The sequence below is a fragment of the Astyanax mexicanus genome, chromosome 24, assembly GCF_023375975.1.
Source record: "Astyanax mexicanus isolate ESR-SI-001 chromosome 24, AstMex3_surface, whole genome shotgun sequence".
Lineage (NCBI taxonomy): Eukaryota > Metazoa > Chordata > Actinopteri > Characiformes > Acestrorhamphidae > Astyanax > Astyanax mexicanus.
Genome location: NC_064431.1, coordinates 207,501 through 225,036, shown reverse-complemented (window position 1 = coordinate 225,036; position 17,536 = coordinate 207,501). Strand labels below are relative to the sequence as shown.

Sequence of the window (17,536 nt, the reverse complement as noted above, 5' to 3'; positions counted from 1 at the left end):
ACTGAATGTATTTATATATGTATATATATATGTGTGTGTGTGTGTGTTTCACCATCTATTACCACCTAGTCCCCGTTCACACCTGGTGTGAATATAGAGATCTGATCACAAGTGGTTGTCACAGTGCACAGCTGTTCACACCTGGCTTTTTGCATTTTTTTTTTTTTTTTGCATTTCTGTTGTGGGGCGGGGCTAAAGGCAAGGCCAGTTACCTAGAGTCTTCTAGGTCACGGTGGGCGGAGTCTTCAGCCCAAGTCCAGATGAGCAACTAGAGATTGATTGGAGCTCCAGTGAGGAGCATTATTATAGCTGTGATGGTGAAAAGTGATGTCTTGTGTAATAATTACTGACTTCTCTGAATGTGGTTTTAGTGTCCTGATTTTAACCTGTTCACACCTGTACTGTAACAAACTGATTTTACTAATGCAGAATGTTGCTGTAAACACATGAGGGAGATTCCTAATTACAGTAACATAATGCAAACAGCAATGCATGCTGGGAGATCAGCTGTATGAGGGACACTGGTAGTTTAATGGTGACTCTTTTCTTTACTGCAAAGTGTGATGTCAAGCTGTCACAGCTGTTTTTTATTTTATTTATGGAAATACATAAACTTACAGTATGGAGCAAAAATCTGAAATAAACTTATCTTAAATTTAAACAAATTATATATGTAGTTTTTACGGGTGATTTTGTAGTACACCAGTTTCCCAGACATTCTATAAAACTGCAGTAAAAAATACAGTAAAATACTGATTAAATAAATTACAGTAGATGCACTGTATAAATCATATGTATCAAATATCATAAATTTAACCTTTACAAGCTTTTGTGAACTCAATCATTACTTGTGAAAGTGAACAGTGCTCTCCTGATTCAGTAACTGAATCCAGACTGTGCTTCAGAAGCTTTATGCCCTGATTGGTAAATCTGGATTAGTCTCAGTGAGTCTGGATGAGTCTGCATGAGCCTGGATGAGTCTTGGTGAGTCGGGTGAATCTGGGTGAGTCTGGGTGTATCTGGATTAGTCTGGGTGAATCTGGGTGAGTCTGGGTGAATCTGGGTGAGTCTTGATGAGTCTGGGTTTGTTTGTTGCCAGGAGAAAATTACTGACTGAATTGTGCTGAGTGTAAAGTTTAGTTGAGGGGGGATTATGGTGTAGAGTTGTTTTTCACAGGACTCTTCCTGTTTCAACAGTACTTATCCCCAGAGCACAAACTGAGCTCCATAAAGACCTGGATGATCAGCTGAGTTTGTTGTGGATGAACTTGACTGGACTGCACAGAGTCCTGACCTCAACCTGATAGAACAGCTTTGGGATGATTTACAGAGGAAACTGAGAACCAGACCTTCTCATCCAACATCAACATCTGACCTTATAAATGATCTACTGAATAAACAGGCAAAAATCCCACAGACCCACTTTAAAATGTAGTAGAAAGCTTTCTGAGAAGAGAAGAGTGGAAGTTCTTATATGTGTTTCTTCTCTGGTTAAATTATTAATGTTTTTAACACCCTAAACTGATGAGATAAGGGGTTAAAATGGTCAGTCTGAGGTATAATATGTATTTATTAAAAATATTAAGTTTAAATGTAACAGTACTGTTACTGCATTTTTTAATTTTCACAACAAACTTGTAAGACCATGAATCACCACCAGAGAGCAGATTCCACTAACATACCGGTCTGTAAAAATCTTCCTTTAGCATCCACACAAAGTTCTGCTTTTCCTTGTAATAGAGTAACATAAATTTAACACTTGGAGACTCGTATGCTTTTACTCATCATAGTTCTGACGGAACCTGTTATTAGAAACTGTTGAGTTTCTTCTGTAAATAAATGTTTATTATAAAAAAAATAAAGATAAATAAAGACAAATATCAGTTTGTTCATGAGTTTTACAAGTTTTATACTTATATAAAAGGTTAATATTTTCTGAAACACTGATCATCATCCTCATCTCATGGAAAGATAACGGAGGTGATGGTGAAATCTGATGAAAAGTCATGTAGTGTCGGGTAACCCCAGAGACTAATCAACTGGCCTGAGTTCCAAATAAAACACATCATCATCTGCATTCAGATCTGTGACTGATCGGTGTAAAGGGTTGGAAAGGAACGAATAATAACTTACAACACATTACATCACTAATTACAGCACATTAAATCATGCTGAAAATGTTTTAATCTGTTTCCTTTTCTGCCTTAATGTCGGTTTTTCTGTGATGCTGCAGCGGGTCATCATCAACTGAACCATGTTCTCTATCACTTAAGAACTCACGTGACCCAAAGGCCAGATAGATTATCTCTCTCTCTCTTTTCCAGTCTGTAAAATAACAATAAAGAGTAAAATCGCTGTAAATATCGATGCTGCTGCTGCAGTGAAAATGTGTTCTGATGCTTAAAGCAGGACCTTTTAGTGTTACAGAGAGAAGAGCTATATTCAGCAAAGTGTATAAAATATATATACACATATACTCTCACTGCTCACATACACACTGCTGTAATCCCAATCTGTGCCATTAGTGCAGAGAGAGAGATAGAGAGAGAAAGGGAGAGAGAGAGAGAAAGGGAGAGAGAGAGGCATGTGTGCGCGCGCGGGCGCGTGCGTGAGAGAGCTTTTAAGGGATTTGAGTGTGATTTGTACTCAGTTGCGCTGTTTGTGCTTTTGCACTTTTCTCCATCGTGTCGCGCGGCTCCTCTGCATCTCCTCGGAGAAATCAAACCTGGTTTGGACTAGAATTCTCCCTGAAACCGGTTTGGACTTTAATCTGGTTTAAAGTGAGAGGAGAAGAGTTTTGGATCGGTTTTGCGGATGGAGGAGGAGAGCGGTGCTGCCGGAGCGCAGCCTGAGGTAAATAACCTAATGTGCGGTAATGTGCGGTATAATCAGAACGGAAATGTGCGGTATAATCAGAGCGGAAATGTGCGGTATAATCAGAGCAGTAATGTGCGGTATAATTAGAGCGGAAATGTGCGGTATAATTAGAGCGGAAATGTGCGGTATAATCAGAGCGGAAATGTGCGGTATAATCAGAGCAGTAATGTGCTGTATAATCAGAGCGGAAATGTGCGGTATAATCAGAGCAGTAATGTGCGGTATTATCAAAGCGGAAATGTGCTGTATAATCAGAGCGGAAATGTGCGGTATAATCAGAGCAGTAATGTGCGGTATTATCAAAGCGGAAATGTGCGGTATAATTAGAGCTGTCAAGTGCGGTATAATCAGAATGGTAACATGCGATAGAATAAATCAGGTAATGTGCAAAAGTGCTGTTGCTAATTTTTCTTTCTATTAATTTTTTTCTGGATCCAACCAAAAAAAAACATCAATAACTAGTTCAACATATGTAGTCCTTTCAATTTCCCCCTATTAATTAAAAACTAATATATAGCTAACTGTGCTCAGTGCTCAATAAATATTTTGAAAGAATACATTATACATGTAAAAAAAACATGACAGTGGCAAATTGAATTGAATTAAAAACTGTGTTTGGTATTTGAATTCACCCTTTGGTCAAACCTGTTTCAAAATAGCTGCACCAATAAAAATAGAAAGCTTAAAATCCTGAATAAAAAAAAATCAATTGATGAAATAATGATGAAAATTTTGTTCTATAACTATAATATTTTTTTTTGTCCTGTTGGAAAATGTAGTTCAAGAAAATTGCAGCAGCCTTTGGAACGTTTGTTTAAAGCTCACCTTCCGTCGTTTTTTCTTTCATTTTAAAATGTCTAGTTGTGGTCTCTAGTATGAATGAATGACATGTGAGCCGTTTTTGTAAAAAAAAAAGTGCTCAGGTGTCTCTGTATAGCTCTTTTTTAATGGACTGTTTTAGGGGTGTGTCCAAAATGACCGGATTCCAGCTTTGCTCATGAATATTCATACATGCAAACAGCATGCAAATATCTCTCCTCTGATTGGCTAGGAGCACTGCGCCGACCCTCCACCGCTCTGCCGCTCACTGCCTCCCACCTCCTAACTGATGAGCGGTGATGTTGCGTCGCTTCAGCTCCGCCTCTGGGAGTTTCTCGAGCCAAGGTGGGCTGGTCTGTGAGTTTCTGCCTACGTAGGCAGAAAGATAATTCAAAATTCACCCGTTTTTCGGAGGGGGGGAGGGGGGATTTCTTTGCTTAGCTCCTGCAGACAATGGGGGCTGCAAAACAGTTTAATGTGCAGGTGTACACATTCAACTCGGAGAGACCTACTGTATTCCACAAAAAACAAGAAAAATCGGATTTTCGCGGAAGGTGAGCTTTAATAGTCTTCTGTTGTTAAAATATTAAACAATGATCTGGTTCTACTTCTCTGTATTTTAAAACGGATTAAGATATATTTACGTTTTCTATTCACATTTACCTTTTTTAAAAATATAATACATGTGAACCTGTTGATCAGTATTTACTGATGAACAATAATGAGGGAATAATTGATCAGTGTGCGGAACAGGGATTAGGATCAGACATTATACAGGGATTATACAGCACTGTAGATTCTCCACTGACAGAAAAATGTTAACTGGGGGCATAATCTCTGTTAAATGAATCTTTAATGTATTGGAGTTTATTATTATTATTATTATTACCACCCTTCCTGGTGATGAGAGGCAAAAATCCTATTGGCTGGAAACTCCCCAAATTCCCTACTCATTCCCAACTCATCGGTAACTCTCAAACTCATTCCTAACTCATTCCCAACTCTCCAACACATCCCCAAATCCACACCTCATCACCAACTCCCCAACTCATTCCCAGCTCCACACCTTATCCTCAACTCATTCCCGATTCCCCAACTCATCCCTAACTCTTCAACTCATTCTCAACTCCAAACCTTATCCCCAACTCTCCCAACTCATCCCCAACTCTACACCTCATCACCAACTCCCCAACTCATTCCCAACTCCACACCTCATCCCTAACTCATCCTCAACTCTCCAATTCATCCCCAACTCCTCAACTCATTCCCAACTCTCCAACTCATCCACAACTCATTCTCAACTCCCCAACTCATCCCCAACTCTCCCAACTCATCCCCAACTCTACACCTCATCACCAACTCCCCAACTCATTCCCAACTCCACACCTCATCCCTAACTCATCCTCAACTCTCCAATTCATCCCCAACTCCCCAACTCATTCCCAACTCTCCAACTCATCCACAACTCATTCTCAACTCCCCAACTCATCCCCAACTCTCAAACTCATTCCCAACTCATTCCCAACTCCCCAACTCATTCCCAACTCCACACCTCATCCCAAACTCATCCTCAACTCTCCAACTCATCCTCAACTCATCCCCAACTCCCTAACTTATTCCCAACTTTCTAACTTATTCTCAACTCTCCAACTCATCCTCACCTCATCCCCAACTCCACACCTCATCCCCAACTCCACACCTCATCCTCAACTCATCCCCAACTCCTCACCTCATCCCCAACTCCACACCTCATCACCAACTCCACACCTCATCCTCAACTCATCCCCAACTCCACACCTCATCCCCAACTCCACACCTCATCCCCAACTCCACACCTCATCGCCAACTCCACACCTCATCCCCAACTCATCACCAACACTGACCACACTTTATCAACGATCTGTCAGTATTTAAACAATCAATCACGTGAGCTTCTGCCCTTTACAGGACTCGACACCCTGCAATAAATATATGGAGTATATTTGTAGTTTAATCTCTGCAGTACGATGCGCTTCCTCTTTCTGAGCAGTGAAATTTTACAGTACAACTGCAAAGCAACATTCAAGGAGACTTTATTATCATTCATATGGTACATGTGGTATATGTGGTATATGTGGTACATGTAAAGGTCATGTTTTTGATGTCTCTGCAGGATCCACAGGTAAAGCTTCTCCACCACATCAGAGGAGAGTGTCAGGAGGCCTGGAAGCAGCCATGATGCCTCAGCTGGGCAGAGCTGGACCACACCCATGTTTTAGATTTTTCTTTCTGGTCCATTTCTTCTGCATCCTGCTGCTGGCGCCAGCCGCAGGGTCCCGCGGGTCGTCGGCCTCTTCGGGAACGCAGCCGCACTCCATAAAGATAGAGGGTGACATCACGCTGGGCGGCCTGTTTCCGGTGCACTCGCGAGGACCCGCGGGCGTGCCCTGTGGAGATATTAAAAAAGAGAAAGGGATTCACCGGATGGAAGCCATGCTTTACGCTCTCGACCAGATCAACAGCGACCCGGACCTGCTGCCCAACATCACGCTCGGAGCGCGGATCCTGGACACCTGCTCCAGAGACACCTACGCTTTGGAGCAGTCCCTAACCTTTGTCCAGGCGCTCATCCAAAAGGACAATTCAGACGTTCGCTGCTCCAACGGAGAGCCGCCAATCATTCCCAAACCTGAGCGAGTGGTGGGGGTGATCGGAGCCTCGGCCAGCTCTGTGTCCATCATGGTTGCCAATGTGTTACGCCTTTTTGCAGTAAGTACAGTTTCTGATGAGTGAAACATTTCTATTCAGTTTTATTCTATTCTTTTTACAGAATGTTTAAATGTGGTATGTAAATATTAAACGTCTATCACAGTTAAAATGCACATGGAAAAATCTAATCTAACCCCCCCAAAACCAAAAGGAGAGGTTGGACAGTCGTCCTGCGGAACCTGTGGCTGTGAAACCATATAGAACCGTTTCTCACACCGTTTCTGTCTTTCTGTTATCTTACGGGCTAATGGTGAGTGTGTGAGTAATAGTGTTGAGGTGCTGGAAGGTTTGGGTCATGTTTCGTCTCGCTTTATGGAGGTGAACAGCTGGGCCTGTAGATCCTGTAGCTCTACACTCGTAGGTTGAGTCCCAGCTGCTCCATAAATGCTGGATTGGTGATAAATCTGGAGAGCGGGCAGGACGAGGAAGTGCAGCAATCTGGTGGAGACTGTGTTCCTGGGATTGTTGGGCTGGAGTCTAAATGTCTATATACTCAAACCAAACACTACCTGGATTTTCGCTAAAGAAGGTTGTGTTCCAGCCTGTAGAACCAGATGAAGGCTGTGGGGGCCGGCTGATGGATGATCTAAATGCTCAGAAAATTGTTGTTCAGTGATGCTCAAAGTCTGGCCAACATCTCACCAAGAGGGACACCACACCAAAGAAGCATCTGAGAGCCATTTTCCAGGATATCTGGGGATAAACTGGTTCATATTGTCCCAAAAATAGATTGTAAATATATTAGGATTTGTAAATGTAAGGTGTGTGTTAATAAACTTCCCAATCCCAAACTTCTATTTTCCAAAATTCATCCCTCATTTCAATTTATAATTTAGCCTGAAAATCCTGGACCTGACCTTCAGTTACAGAGAGAGAGAGAGAGAGAGAGAGAGAGAGAGGATTCTGTGTGTCTGTTTAAAGTAATTCAGTAAAGCTGTATCAGTAACCCAGTAAACCCTGAAAGCAGGAGATGAACCTGATTTTCAGGACGCTGGAAAGGCTGTAATTTGGGTGATACTCGATAATAACATTTCAGTAATTCATCACACTCAGCAGATCAGTTACAGTTTGTACTTTCTGGAGAATCAGCAAATCCTTTGAGAATGTTCAGATAAATAATTGATTAAAATGGCTCTTAATCAGTGATTTAGGAAATTGCTTTATTTGATCAGTGCTGGATGAGGGAAGGTAGTTTGCTGGTGGTGATGTTTCAGTGGTATTCAGTGGTGTTCAGTTATAACTTTATAATACATTCTCTTGTAGGCTTGCAGCACTTCCACCGGTTCTTTGTTTCCTATCTGCAGCACCGTCAGCTGGGGAACATCGCTCATAGATATATCGTCCCTCAGCCCAGAACATCTCCTGGTGGTGGAGCAGAGAACAGGGGCGTCTCCTTCAGTCCCTCTGCAGCTAAACATCTCAGGAAGTCCCGTCTTCTTAGCCAGAACCAGAAGCTAGCTTTCTCTGCCTCATCCGACAGTCCTCTGGTTGCTCTCTGTGGACCTTCAGCAGCTCGTGAACTCGACCGGCAGCGCTTTCCTCTCGGCTGTGGTCCACAGAACCGCAGGGTGGTGCTGCAGATCTCCCCCTCCAGCAGTCTGATGGGGGTCTGACCAGCAGCTCCACCTGTCTGAGGGAGTAAATCTTTCGTGGGCACCGGTCCGTTCCTGCTGCTGTTTCTGAGGTTACCGATACAGCTTTACTGAATTACTTTTATACTGACACACAGAGTCCTCTCTCTCTCTCTCTCTCTCTTTAACTTTTTAAAAATTTTGTCACCTTATTACAACCACAAACTTTAGAGATGAAGTTGGGGAGAAGAAGTTTACAGTAGGATTATGTGAATTCCATATTTCAAGCATCAAAAGGAGCACTGTTCCACAATCCATCATCCAAGCATCTACTCTTGTAGAGGCAGTGTATCGGTGGGAGGGCAGCTGCCGTTTATATATATGTAATTAAAAAGTTAATTTAATGATTTATAAGTAAGCTGTTTAACCAATTAAAAATCTTTCATCTTTCACTTCCAACCGAATCTATATGTAAGAAATAATCTGTACAAAAGATAATGCCATTTCCACAGAGATGTTCCACAGCCAGGTGCCTGACTGTCAGTTAAAGCCGTGTATCACTGCATCAGTGGATATGAAGTGACCCAGATACGTGCATTATCTCATACAGTTTCTAAAGGGTTAAGTTTAGCCGTAGTAGATATATATCACACATGCGGCAGAATTAAATATATTGTATGGCTTACAGCTGAGAAATGGCAACCTTGCCTCTTGATCTGTCTCTCTCCCGCTTTGCTTAACGTAATTTGACTAAAACCCTCTAATCCTTTCAGATAATCTGTCAAATGGTCCTCTCCCTCTTCTCTCCTCCTCCGTCTCTCTGTGTCTACCTTTCTCTCCGTCCCTTTGACCGCCTCTCGTTAAACCGCCGGCCTGGCCGACATTAGCCGACGCAAAACCAGCTCCACCCGCATCAACTAGGTCATTAAGAAACTAGCACAGCTCTAAATTAATCTTCTCATCCATTTTCCCCAAACAAATGCTTTTACAGCCCAGGATCCATCTGCAGTCAGTAGAGAAAACACTGTTCAGTAGTTACAACTTCAGCTGCACGATCTGCTGGAATCCGCCGCTGTTCGTCTCGCTGCACCACATCCAGGAAGGAGCGTTTTTCATTAAAATAATCCCCCTGCAGCTTCAAGTGCATGCGAGTGAAATTTTAAGGGAACAGTACTTTGATGACCCTTCGAGGGCTGAAAGGAAAACTTTGAGGAACTCCTTAATCTGAGGAAGATGTGGTGTGTCTGGAGCTGGAGGGTGGAGTCAGTAGTTGGGAAGTGGTTGGGCGCTTTGGAGAAGGAGCTTTGGCTGGACTATCTAAAGGCATTGGACGGATCGTGGTCCTGAAGCTCCTCTGTGATGATGCTCAGTTCTTGGGAACAGTGCGTCTGGAACAGAGTCTGACTGGGAAATAAAGTTATAATGGTTGATGGTGATTAAAATAGTTAGCTAACTTAGCTAAATGCTAATCTGTATTTTCCAGGTTCCCCAAATCAGTTATGCTTCCACGGCTCCAGAGCTGAGTGATAACAACCGCTACGACTTCTTCTCCCGCGTGGTTCCTCCAGACTCCTTCCAGGCCCAGGCCATGGTGGACATTGTGAAGGCCATGGGCTGGAACTACGTCTCCACCCTGGCCTCAGAGGGAAACTACGGCGAGAGCGGAGTGGATGCTTTCCTTCAGATCTCCAGAGAAGCAGGTATAAAACCTCGTATTTAAATAGCCTGTTTCACATAAAACCTCTTCTTACTCACGTTCCCGTCCATAAAATTCACACTATCTGCAGTCTGGTCCAAACAATATCATCAGAATAAAAATTTAATAAATGTTAAAAATGGACAAATGGCTCAGAATGTGCTGTCAGAAATGTACTGAATATTTACGGGAGATCTGATAAATCTTATTAATGTAAAAAAAAGTGTGTGTAGGTTATTTCCTTACAATAGGATAGAAATCAAGATAGAGGGAAAAAAGTAATACATGAGTCATGATAGTTTTTAATATCAAGACGCTTTTAGTAATTTTTTAAATAAAATTCTGTAAAATGTATTTTAATTTAACAGATGATCTCGTATGTCTGGATTGATTTAGTTTGATTTTGAATATACCGTTTTTAGTGCAGTGCTGGTTTGGGAATCTGGCTGGATGTTATTTGTATTTGTGTTTTTCAGGGGGTCTCTGTATCGCCCAGTCTATTAAAATTCCTCGAGAGCCGAGACCCGGAGAATTCGACAAAATCATTAAGAGATTAATGGAGACGTCAAACGCCAGAGGAGTAATTATCTTCGCTAATGAAGATGATATTAAGTGAGTTTTCTGATGGAACTTTATAAAATGTGTTTATTCTGAATCTTTCTGTCCTGATTATTTAACCCTCTCTGTCTGTGTATCTTTATATGCTGATTGAGTGTGCACTTGTGATATACAGTTTATTTCTTTTAGACTGAATTGAATAATTGGTCCAAATAATCATAAGATTTTTAATAGCAGTAAATAGTGAGCTCATCGAGACCTTAAATGATAATTTTTCATTTATATTAATGATTATGTTTTGTAGGCGTGTCCTTGAGGCAGCAAAGAGAGCCAATCTCACAGGTCACTTCCTGTTTGTGGGCTCTGATAGCTGGGGGTCCAAAATCGCCCCCATCCTGGACCAGGAGGACGTGGCAGAGGGAGCCGTCACCATCCTGCCCAAGAGAGCATCAATAGAGGGTATAAGCACTTAGTCAGATTATGTGAGGAATAAACATAAATAAGTCCAATAGAAAATCAGTAGTTCAGTATAAAGTAGTCCAGTCTGGAAAATGTATTTATGTCAGATAATTAATGTAAGATTTATTTATATGATTTATATTTAGTACTGATAATCAGTTATAAACAGGGCAGAATTTCCTCAAGAATATCAGATCATCACAAACGAATTAGCGACTTTATTAGAAGAGTAAAAATTTAAAATTAGAAATTAGATAGTAAAAATTAGATAAAAACTGTAAATGTAAAAGTAATTTCTATTGGCTGATTAGTGGTGAAATGTTTTTACAGTGTAGCGAGTCACAAGGTTTAGACCCTTTGCTCTAAAATGACTGAAACTGAAACTGGTAATGAAATGTTTTCCTCTTTTTCAGGTTTTGACCAGTACTTTACCTCTCGCTCTCTGGAAAACAACAGGAGAAACATCTGGTTTGCAGAATTCTGGGAAGATGATTTTAAATGCAAGTTGACTCGTCCAGGAATTAAACTAGATGGTGGACAGAGGAAGTGTACAGGTCAGCAGGACAACCGGAACCGTCCAATAATTTACCTCCTGATCTGCATTAAAAATTATTGTAACAAATGTTCATTCATAGCCTAGTTAGTTTCATAATAATCAACTCTTTTTTCATAAAAAATTAAACACATCAAACTAAAACACATCAAACACCTGAAACACATCAAACACCTGAAACACATCAAACACCTGAAACACATCAAACACCTAAAACAAATTTAACACCTGAAACACATCAAACACCTGAAACACATCAAACACCTGAAACACATCAAACACCTGAAACACATTAAACACCTAAAACACATCAAACACCTGAAACACATCAAACACCTGAAACACATCAAACACCTAAAACACATCAAACTCCTGAAACACATCAAACACCTGAAACACATCAAACACCTGAAACACATTAAACACCTAAAACACATCAAACACCTAAAACACATCAAACACCTGAAACACATCAAACACCTGAAACACATCAAACACCTAAAACACATCAAACTCCTGAAACACATCAAACACCTGAAACACATCAAACACCTAAAACACATCAAACACCTAAAACACATCAAACACCTGAAACACATCAAACACCTGAAACACATCAAACACCTAAAACACATCAAACTCCTGAAACACATCAAACACCTGAAACACATCAAACACCTAAAACACATCAAACACCTAAAACACATCAAACACCTGAAACACATCAAACACCTGAAACACATCAAACACCTAAAACACATCAAACACCTGAAACACATCAAACACCTGAAACACATCAAACACCTAAAACACATCAAACACCTGAAACACATCAAACACCTGAAACACATCAAACACCTAAAACACACTTAACACCTGAAACACATCAAACACCTAAAACACATTAAACACCTAAAACACCTAAAACACATCAAACACCTAAAACACATTTAACACCTGAAACACCTAAAACACATTAAACACCTGAAACACACCAAACACCTAAAACACATCAAACACCTGAAACACATCAAACACCTAAAACACACCAAACACCTGAAACACATCAAACACCTGAAACACATCAAACACCTGAAACACATTTAACACCTGAAACACATCAAACACCTGAAACACATTAAACACCTGAAACACATCAAACACCTGAAACACATCAAACACCTAAAACACACCAAACACCTAAAACACATTAAACACCTCAGAATGCTAATGCAGCTACTAAAGAGACTCAGGTAGCCTCGTGGAGAAGAGTCAGAGGTGTTGAAGAGTCGGGGGTGTTGAAAAGTCGGGGGTGTTGAAGAGCATCTCTCAGGTCTCTGTAGAGACGTTAGGGTTTGTCTGACCGGTTTTTAGGTGAATACATTTTCTGTAAGTTGTTAAATTTAGAGACGGTTTGGATGAAGCTGCTGTAAAGTTTTCCCAGTTAAACCAGTAAAACTGCTCCACAGCTCCACACAGCCTGTCTCCTCATGTTGGGAAGGAGTTTTTGAGTTTTATTCCGTGTGAATCGTGTTAAATCTCACGCTGGTGATGAGCTGGTGATGCCGTGGTGTTTCTGCAGGAGAGGAGCGGATCGGAAGGCATTCTCCGTACGAACAGGAGGGAAAAGTGCAGTTTGTGATCGATGCGGTTTACGCCATGGCTCACGCGCTCCACAGCATGCACATCGACATGTGCCCCGGATCCACAGGGATCTGCGACAGCATGGACCCGGTGGAGGGAAAACTCCTGCTGAAGTACATCCGCGCCGTCAACTTCAACGGTCAGTACAGCAGCACCAGAAAACTGTGTTTAACTCTGAATATCAGAATATCTTTAATATTTAAAAACAGAAACATTTCATATCTGCTCAGATCACTGTCATTTACCTCACTGCATAACCAGAACAGTCGCCATAGTGATGGACAGGTAAAGCAGTGATGGTTCCCCTCACCTGTCAGTGCTGGGGTCACGGGTTCAAGTCCCCAGATCTTTTGCTGAGGATCATCACACAGACAGTGAAGTCAGAAATTGCATAAGTCAATAAACACAACCTGTGCTTTATAGTCAGTCTGGGCTGGAGTTATAATAATGTGGGGATTTGTTTTCAACACTTAGTGTCAGTCAGTCATTTTCTGCAGCCTGATTGAGTCTCTTTATCCATATCCAGCCTCTAACAGCTTCTTCCAGCATGATAACAGGATTTCTGAGCAGCTGAAATTATTGCATCTGGACCATTTTAGTGTGAAGAAAATGAACAAATCATTTATACAGAAATTCCTTCTTATACTGTGCCAACGTTTCAGACATCCTGTGGAAAAATCCTTCCCCACATAAATCAAATCCCACCCAGAAAAGTACTGAGGAGAGGAAGAGCTGAGCAGGAGATGCTGCAGGTTTTCTGTTAGGAGAGGCTGCGTATCCCAGGGGGAAGTGCAGAGTGGAGGATGGAGAGATCAGCAGGACGGAGAGATGGACCGACTCACTTCTAGCCTGAAGAACTCTGCTAATGCACTAATGCTGCAAGGCCTATCTTTAAATACACCTCCTGAACTCTCTTTCACTCTCTCTCTCTCTCACACTCTCTCTCTCTTTCTCTCATACTCTCTCTCTCTCTCTCACACACACACACACTCTCTCTCTCTCTTTTCCTCTCTCTTCTCCCTGAGGATATCGTCTTTCCAAACACTAGATGCATTTCCTCTTTTCAGCTCCATCTCTCTGTGCAGATCTCTCTTTTCTTCTTTCTCTCCGTCTGCGAGTGATGGAGCGTTCCCTGAAAAGCCGGGTCGCTGAGCATCGGTGTTTCGGTGTTTGAGTATAGATCTCCGCTCGAGTGTGAAAGCCTGGGGGTGAATCACGCAATCACTTTTATAAAGATGCTCTTTAATGTTCTGAGGCTTTGTTTAGGTTTTCAATTTGTGAGAATAGTGAAAGCTAAAGCCCCCCCCACACACACACTCACACACACATACATAAACACACATATAAACCATCTAGAGAGAACTATATTAAATATGTGTGTGTGTGTGTTTTCTAACTCTGTGTGTGTATGTGTGTGTGTGTGTGTGTTGGCTCCACAGGCAGTGCGGGGACCGGGGTAATGTTTAATGAGGACGGGGACGCTCCGGGTCGATACGATATCTTCCAGTACCAGCTCTCCAACACCACCAACCCTGGATACAAAAACATCGGCCAGTGGACCAATCACCTGCGGCTCAGCGTACGCCTCACACTCACCCTCACCTTCACACTCACCTCTCAATCTCACACTCACTCACCTTCACTATCATACAGAATATATTCCTACATTCATAACCAAACATACACTTATTTCTTCTTTACTGTAAACAAAGATGCTTTAATTCACTGCTAACGTAGCTCACAATTATCACAATCATCAATCACCATCAGCACAATAACCCAGCCCAGCATAGTGATGCACAACACTTACTGTCTAGTGAATACTGTGTCATAACGTATCATTTTTCCTCACACAAACATTACACAGACATTACACTCCTGACAAACATTTACCCCACCTATAATCATTCTGTGAAAGTGCACAGAACCTAAACTCTAAATTGTTGTATGTTGTATGTTTTTTTCTCAATAAATATTTTGTGTAAAACTTCCTTACATTAATCTTAAGTAGTTCCTCCTATCACTACTAGGGGTGACTGAATATCACTGTATGAGATGCTCCTCAGATCATCAGTCACACCAGCAGTTCACCACCAAACACGATTCGGTTCCAGTCTGCAGCGCTACAGCGTTCAGACCAATTAGACAACGGCTGGATAACGGATGATCTAGACGGAGGGCAGTTTATAGAAACGACTTTTCTGCAAAATGTGGAAAAAATCTCTTTGAGTTTAAACTTCTACCTTTTATTAGAAAAGGGAAGAATTTTAGGCCCTCATTGTGAAATCAGGCCACACCCACAATCATTTACATATCCGCCTGAGGCTGAACTGCATGCTGAGATTTACAGTGATCCAGGTTATTGTTTGGTCAGTGAGTTTATAAACCAGGATAAATAAGGATATTGTATATAAAATGAGTGTATAAATGAGTATATATGTAATGAGTGTGATATATAAGTTTTTATGGTTGTATAGGCAGGTTTCTGCCGGGTTGACTGTGTTGTTGTTGTTGTTGTTTGTGTGGAAGGCGGAGGACATGCAGTGGTCTGGGGGAGATAAGGCGGTTCCGGACTCGGTCTGCAGTTTTCCGTGTGAGTCGGGCGAGAGGAAGAGGATGGTGAAGGGCGTGCCGTGCTGCTGGCACTGCGAGCTGTGCGACGGATATCAGTTCCTGCTGGACGAGTTTAACTGCGACACCTGTCCGTTCGACATGCGGCCCACGCCCAACCGCACCGGCTGCAGGCCTACGCCCATCATCAAGCTGGAGTGGAGCTCGCCCTGGGCCATCATTCCCGTGTTCCTGGCCGTCCTGGGCATCCTGGCCACCACCGGCGTCATCGTCACCTTCGTCCGCTTTAACGACACGCCGATCGTCCGCGCGTCCGGCCGCGAGCTCAGCTACGTCCTGCTGACGGGGATCTTCCTCATCTACCTCATCACCTTCCTGATGATCGCGGAGCCCGGAGCGGTGGTGTGCGCTTTCCGCCGCCTGCTGCTCGGACTCGGCATGTGTATCAGCTACTCCGCCATGCTCACCAAAACCAACCGCATCTACCGCATCTTTGAACAGGGCAAGAAATCTGTGACTCCGCCCAAATTCATTAGTCCCACCTCCCAGCTCATCATTACATTCATCCTCATCTCAGTGCAGGTACACTCTTACTGTTCTAATGAAATTTAGTTTATGTATAATTTAAGATTAATTTAAGATTAAAATCTGATACATGGAATCGATTTTCTTAGAAAGCTGCCAGTTTACAAATACAAATTATATAATGACAAATGCAGTATATTTAACACCTCCGGCATGTTTCTACACATAGTGTTCTTTTGTAGTTTTATAATTCCAGACTGTAGTTTGTGTTTCTCTGTATATTTTATTATTATTCTCCTCCTCCTTTCACTCTGTTCTACAATACTCAGAACCCACAGGATATAAAGGAAATACAGCTATTATTATTATTATTATTATTATTATGTTTAGTAGATGTTTAGTGGGTGTTTTAGTAGATGTTTAGTGGGTGTTTAGTAGATGTTTAGTACGTGTTTAGTAGATATTTGGTGTGTGTTTAGTAGATGTTTAGTGTGTGTTTAGTAGATGTTTAGTACGTGTTTAGTAGATGTTTAGTAGATGTTTTGTACGTTTTTAGTAGATGTTTTGTGTTTAGTAGATGTTTGGTAGATATTTAGTAGATGTTTAGTGAGTGTTTAGTAGATGTTTAGTAGATATTTAGTAGATGTTTAGTGTGTGTTTAGTAGATGTTTAGTAGATGTTTAGTACGTGTTTAGTAGATGTTTAGTGTGTGTTTAGTAGATGTTTAGTGGGTGTTTAGTAGATGTTTAGTGTGTGTTTAGTAGATGTTTAGTGGGTGTTTAGTAGATGTTTAGTACGTGTTTAGTAGATGTTTAGTGGTTGTTTCGTAGATGTTTAGTGTGTGTTTAGTAGATGTTTAGTGGGTGTTTAGTAGATGTTTAGTACGTGTTTAGTAGATGTTTAGTGGTTGTTTAGTAGATGTTTGGTAGATATTTAGTAGATGTTTAGTGAGTGTTTAGTAGATGTTTAGTAGATATTTAGTAGATGTTTAGTGTGTGTTTAGTAGATGTTTAGCAGATGTTTAGTAGATGTTTAGTAGATGTTTAGTGGGTGTTTAGTAGATGTTTAGTGGGTGTTTAGTAGATGTTTAGTGGGTGTTTAGTAGATGTTTAGTGGGTGTTTAGTAGATGTTTAGTGGTTGTTTAGTAGTTATTTAGTGTGTGTTTAGTAGATGTTTAGTGGGTGTTTAGTAGATGTTTAGTGGGTGTTTAGTAGATGTTTAGTAGATGTTTAGTGTGTGTTTAGTAGATGTTTAGTGGGTGTTTAGTAGATGTTTAGTGGGTGTTTAGTAGATGTTTAGTACATGTTTAGTAGATGTTTAGTGGGTGTTTAGTAGATGTTTAGTGGGTGTTTAGTAGATGTTTAGTGGGTGTTTAGTAGATGTTTAGTGGTTGTTTAGTAGATGTTTAGTGGGTGTTTAGTAGATGTTTAGTACGTGTTTAGTAGATGTTTAGTGGTTGTTTAGTATATATTTAGTGTGTGTTTAGTAGATGTTTAGTGGGTGTTTAGTAGATG

General features: G+C 41.3%; 1 protein-coding gene across 1 annotated transcript in view; it reads left to right on the top strand.

Annotated features, from left to right (window-relative positions):
• The first annotated feature begins 2,618 nt into the window (after positions 1-2,618).
• The window catches only part of grm6b (glutamate receptor, metabotropic 6b), a 23,417-nt gene continuing 8,499 nt past the window's right edge, over positions 2,619-17,536 (top strand). Inside the window, exons 1-9 of the mRNA XM_049471925.1 lie at positions 2,619-2,853; positions 5,849-6,444; positions 9,499-9,715; positions 10,188-10,323; positions 10,574-10,728; positions 11,142-11,282; positions 12,864-13,064; positions 14,365-14,504; positions 15,455-16,078. Coding sequence (XP_049327882.1) covers positions 5,911-6,444; positions 9,499-9,715; positions 10,188-10,323; positions 10,574-10,728; positions 11,142-11,282; positions 12,864-13,064; positions 14,365-14,504; positions 15,455-16,078 — 2,148 coding nt within the window. The 5' untranslated portion in view covers positions 2,619-2,853; positions 5,849-5,910. The remainder of the gene's footprint in view (positions 2,854-5,848; positions 6,445-9,498; positions 9,716-10,187; positions 10,324-10,573; positions 10,729-11,141; positions 11,283-12,863; positions 13,065-14,364; positions 14,505-15,454; positions 16,079-17,536) is intronic.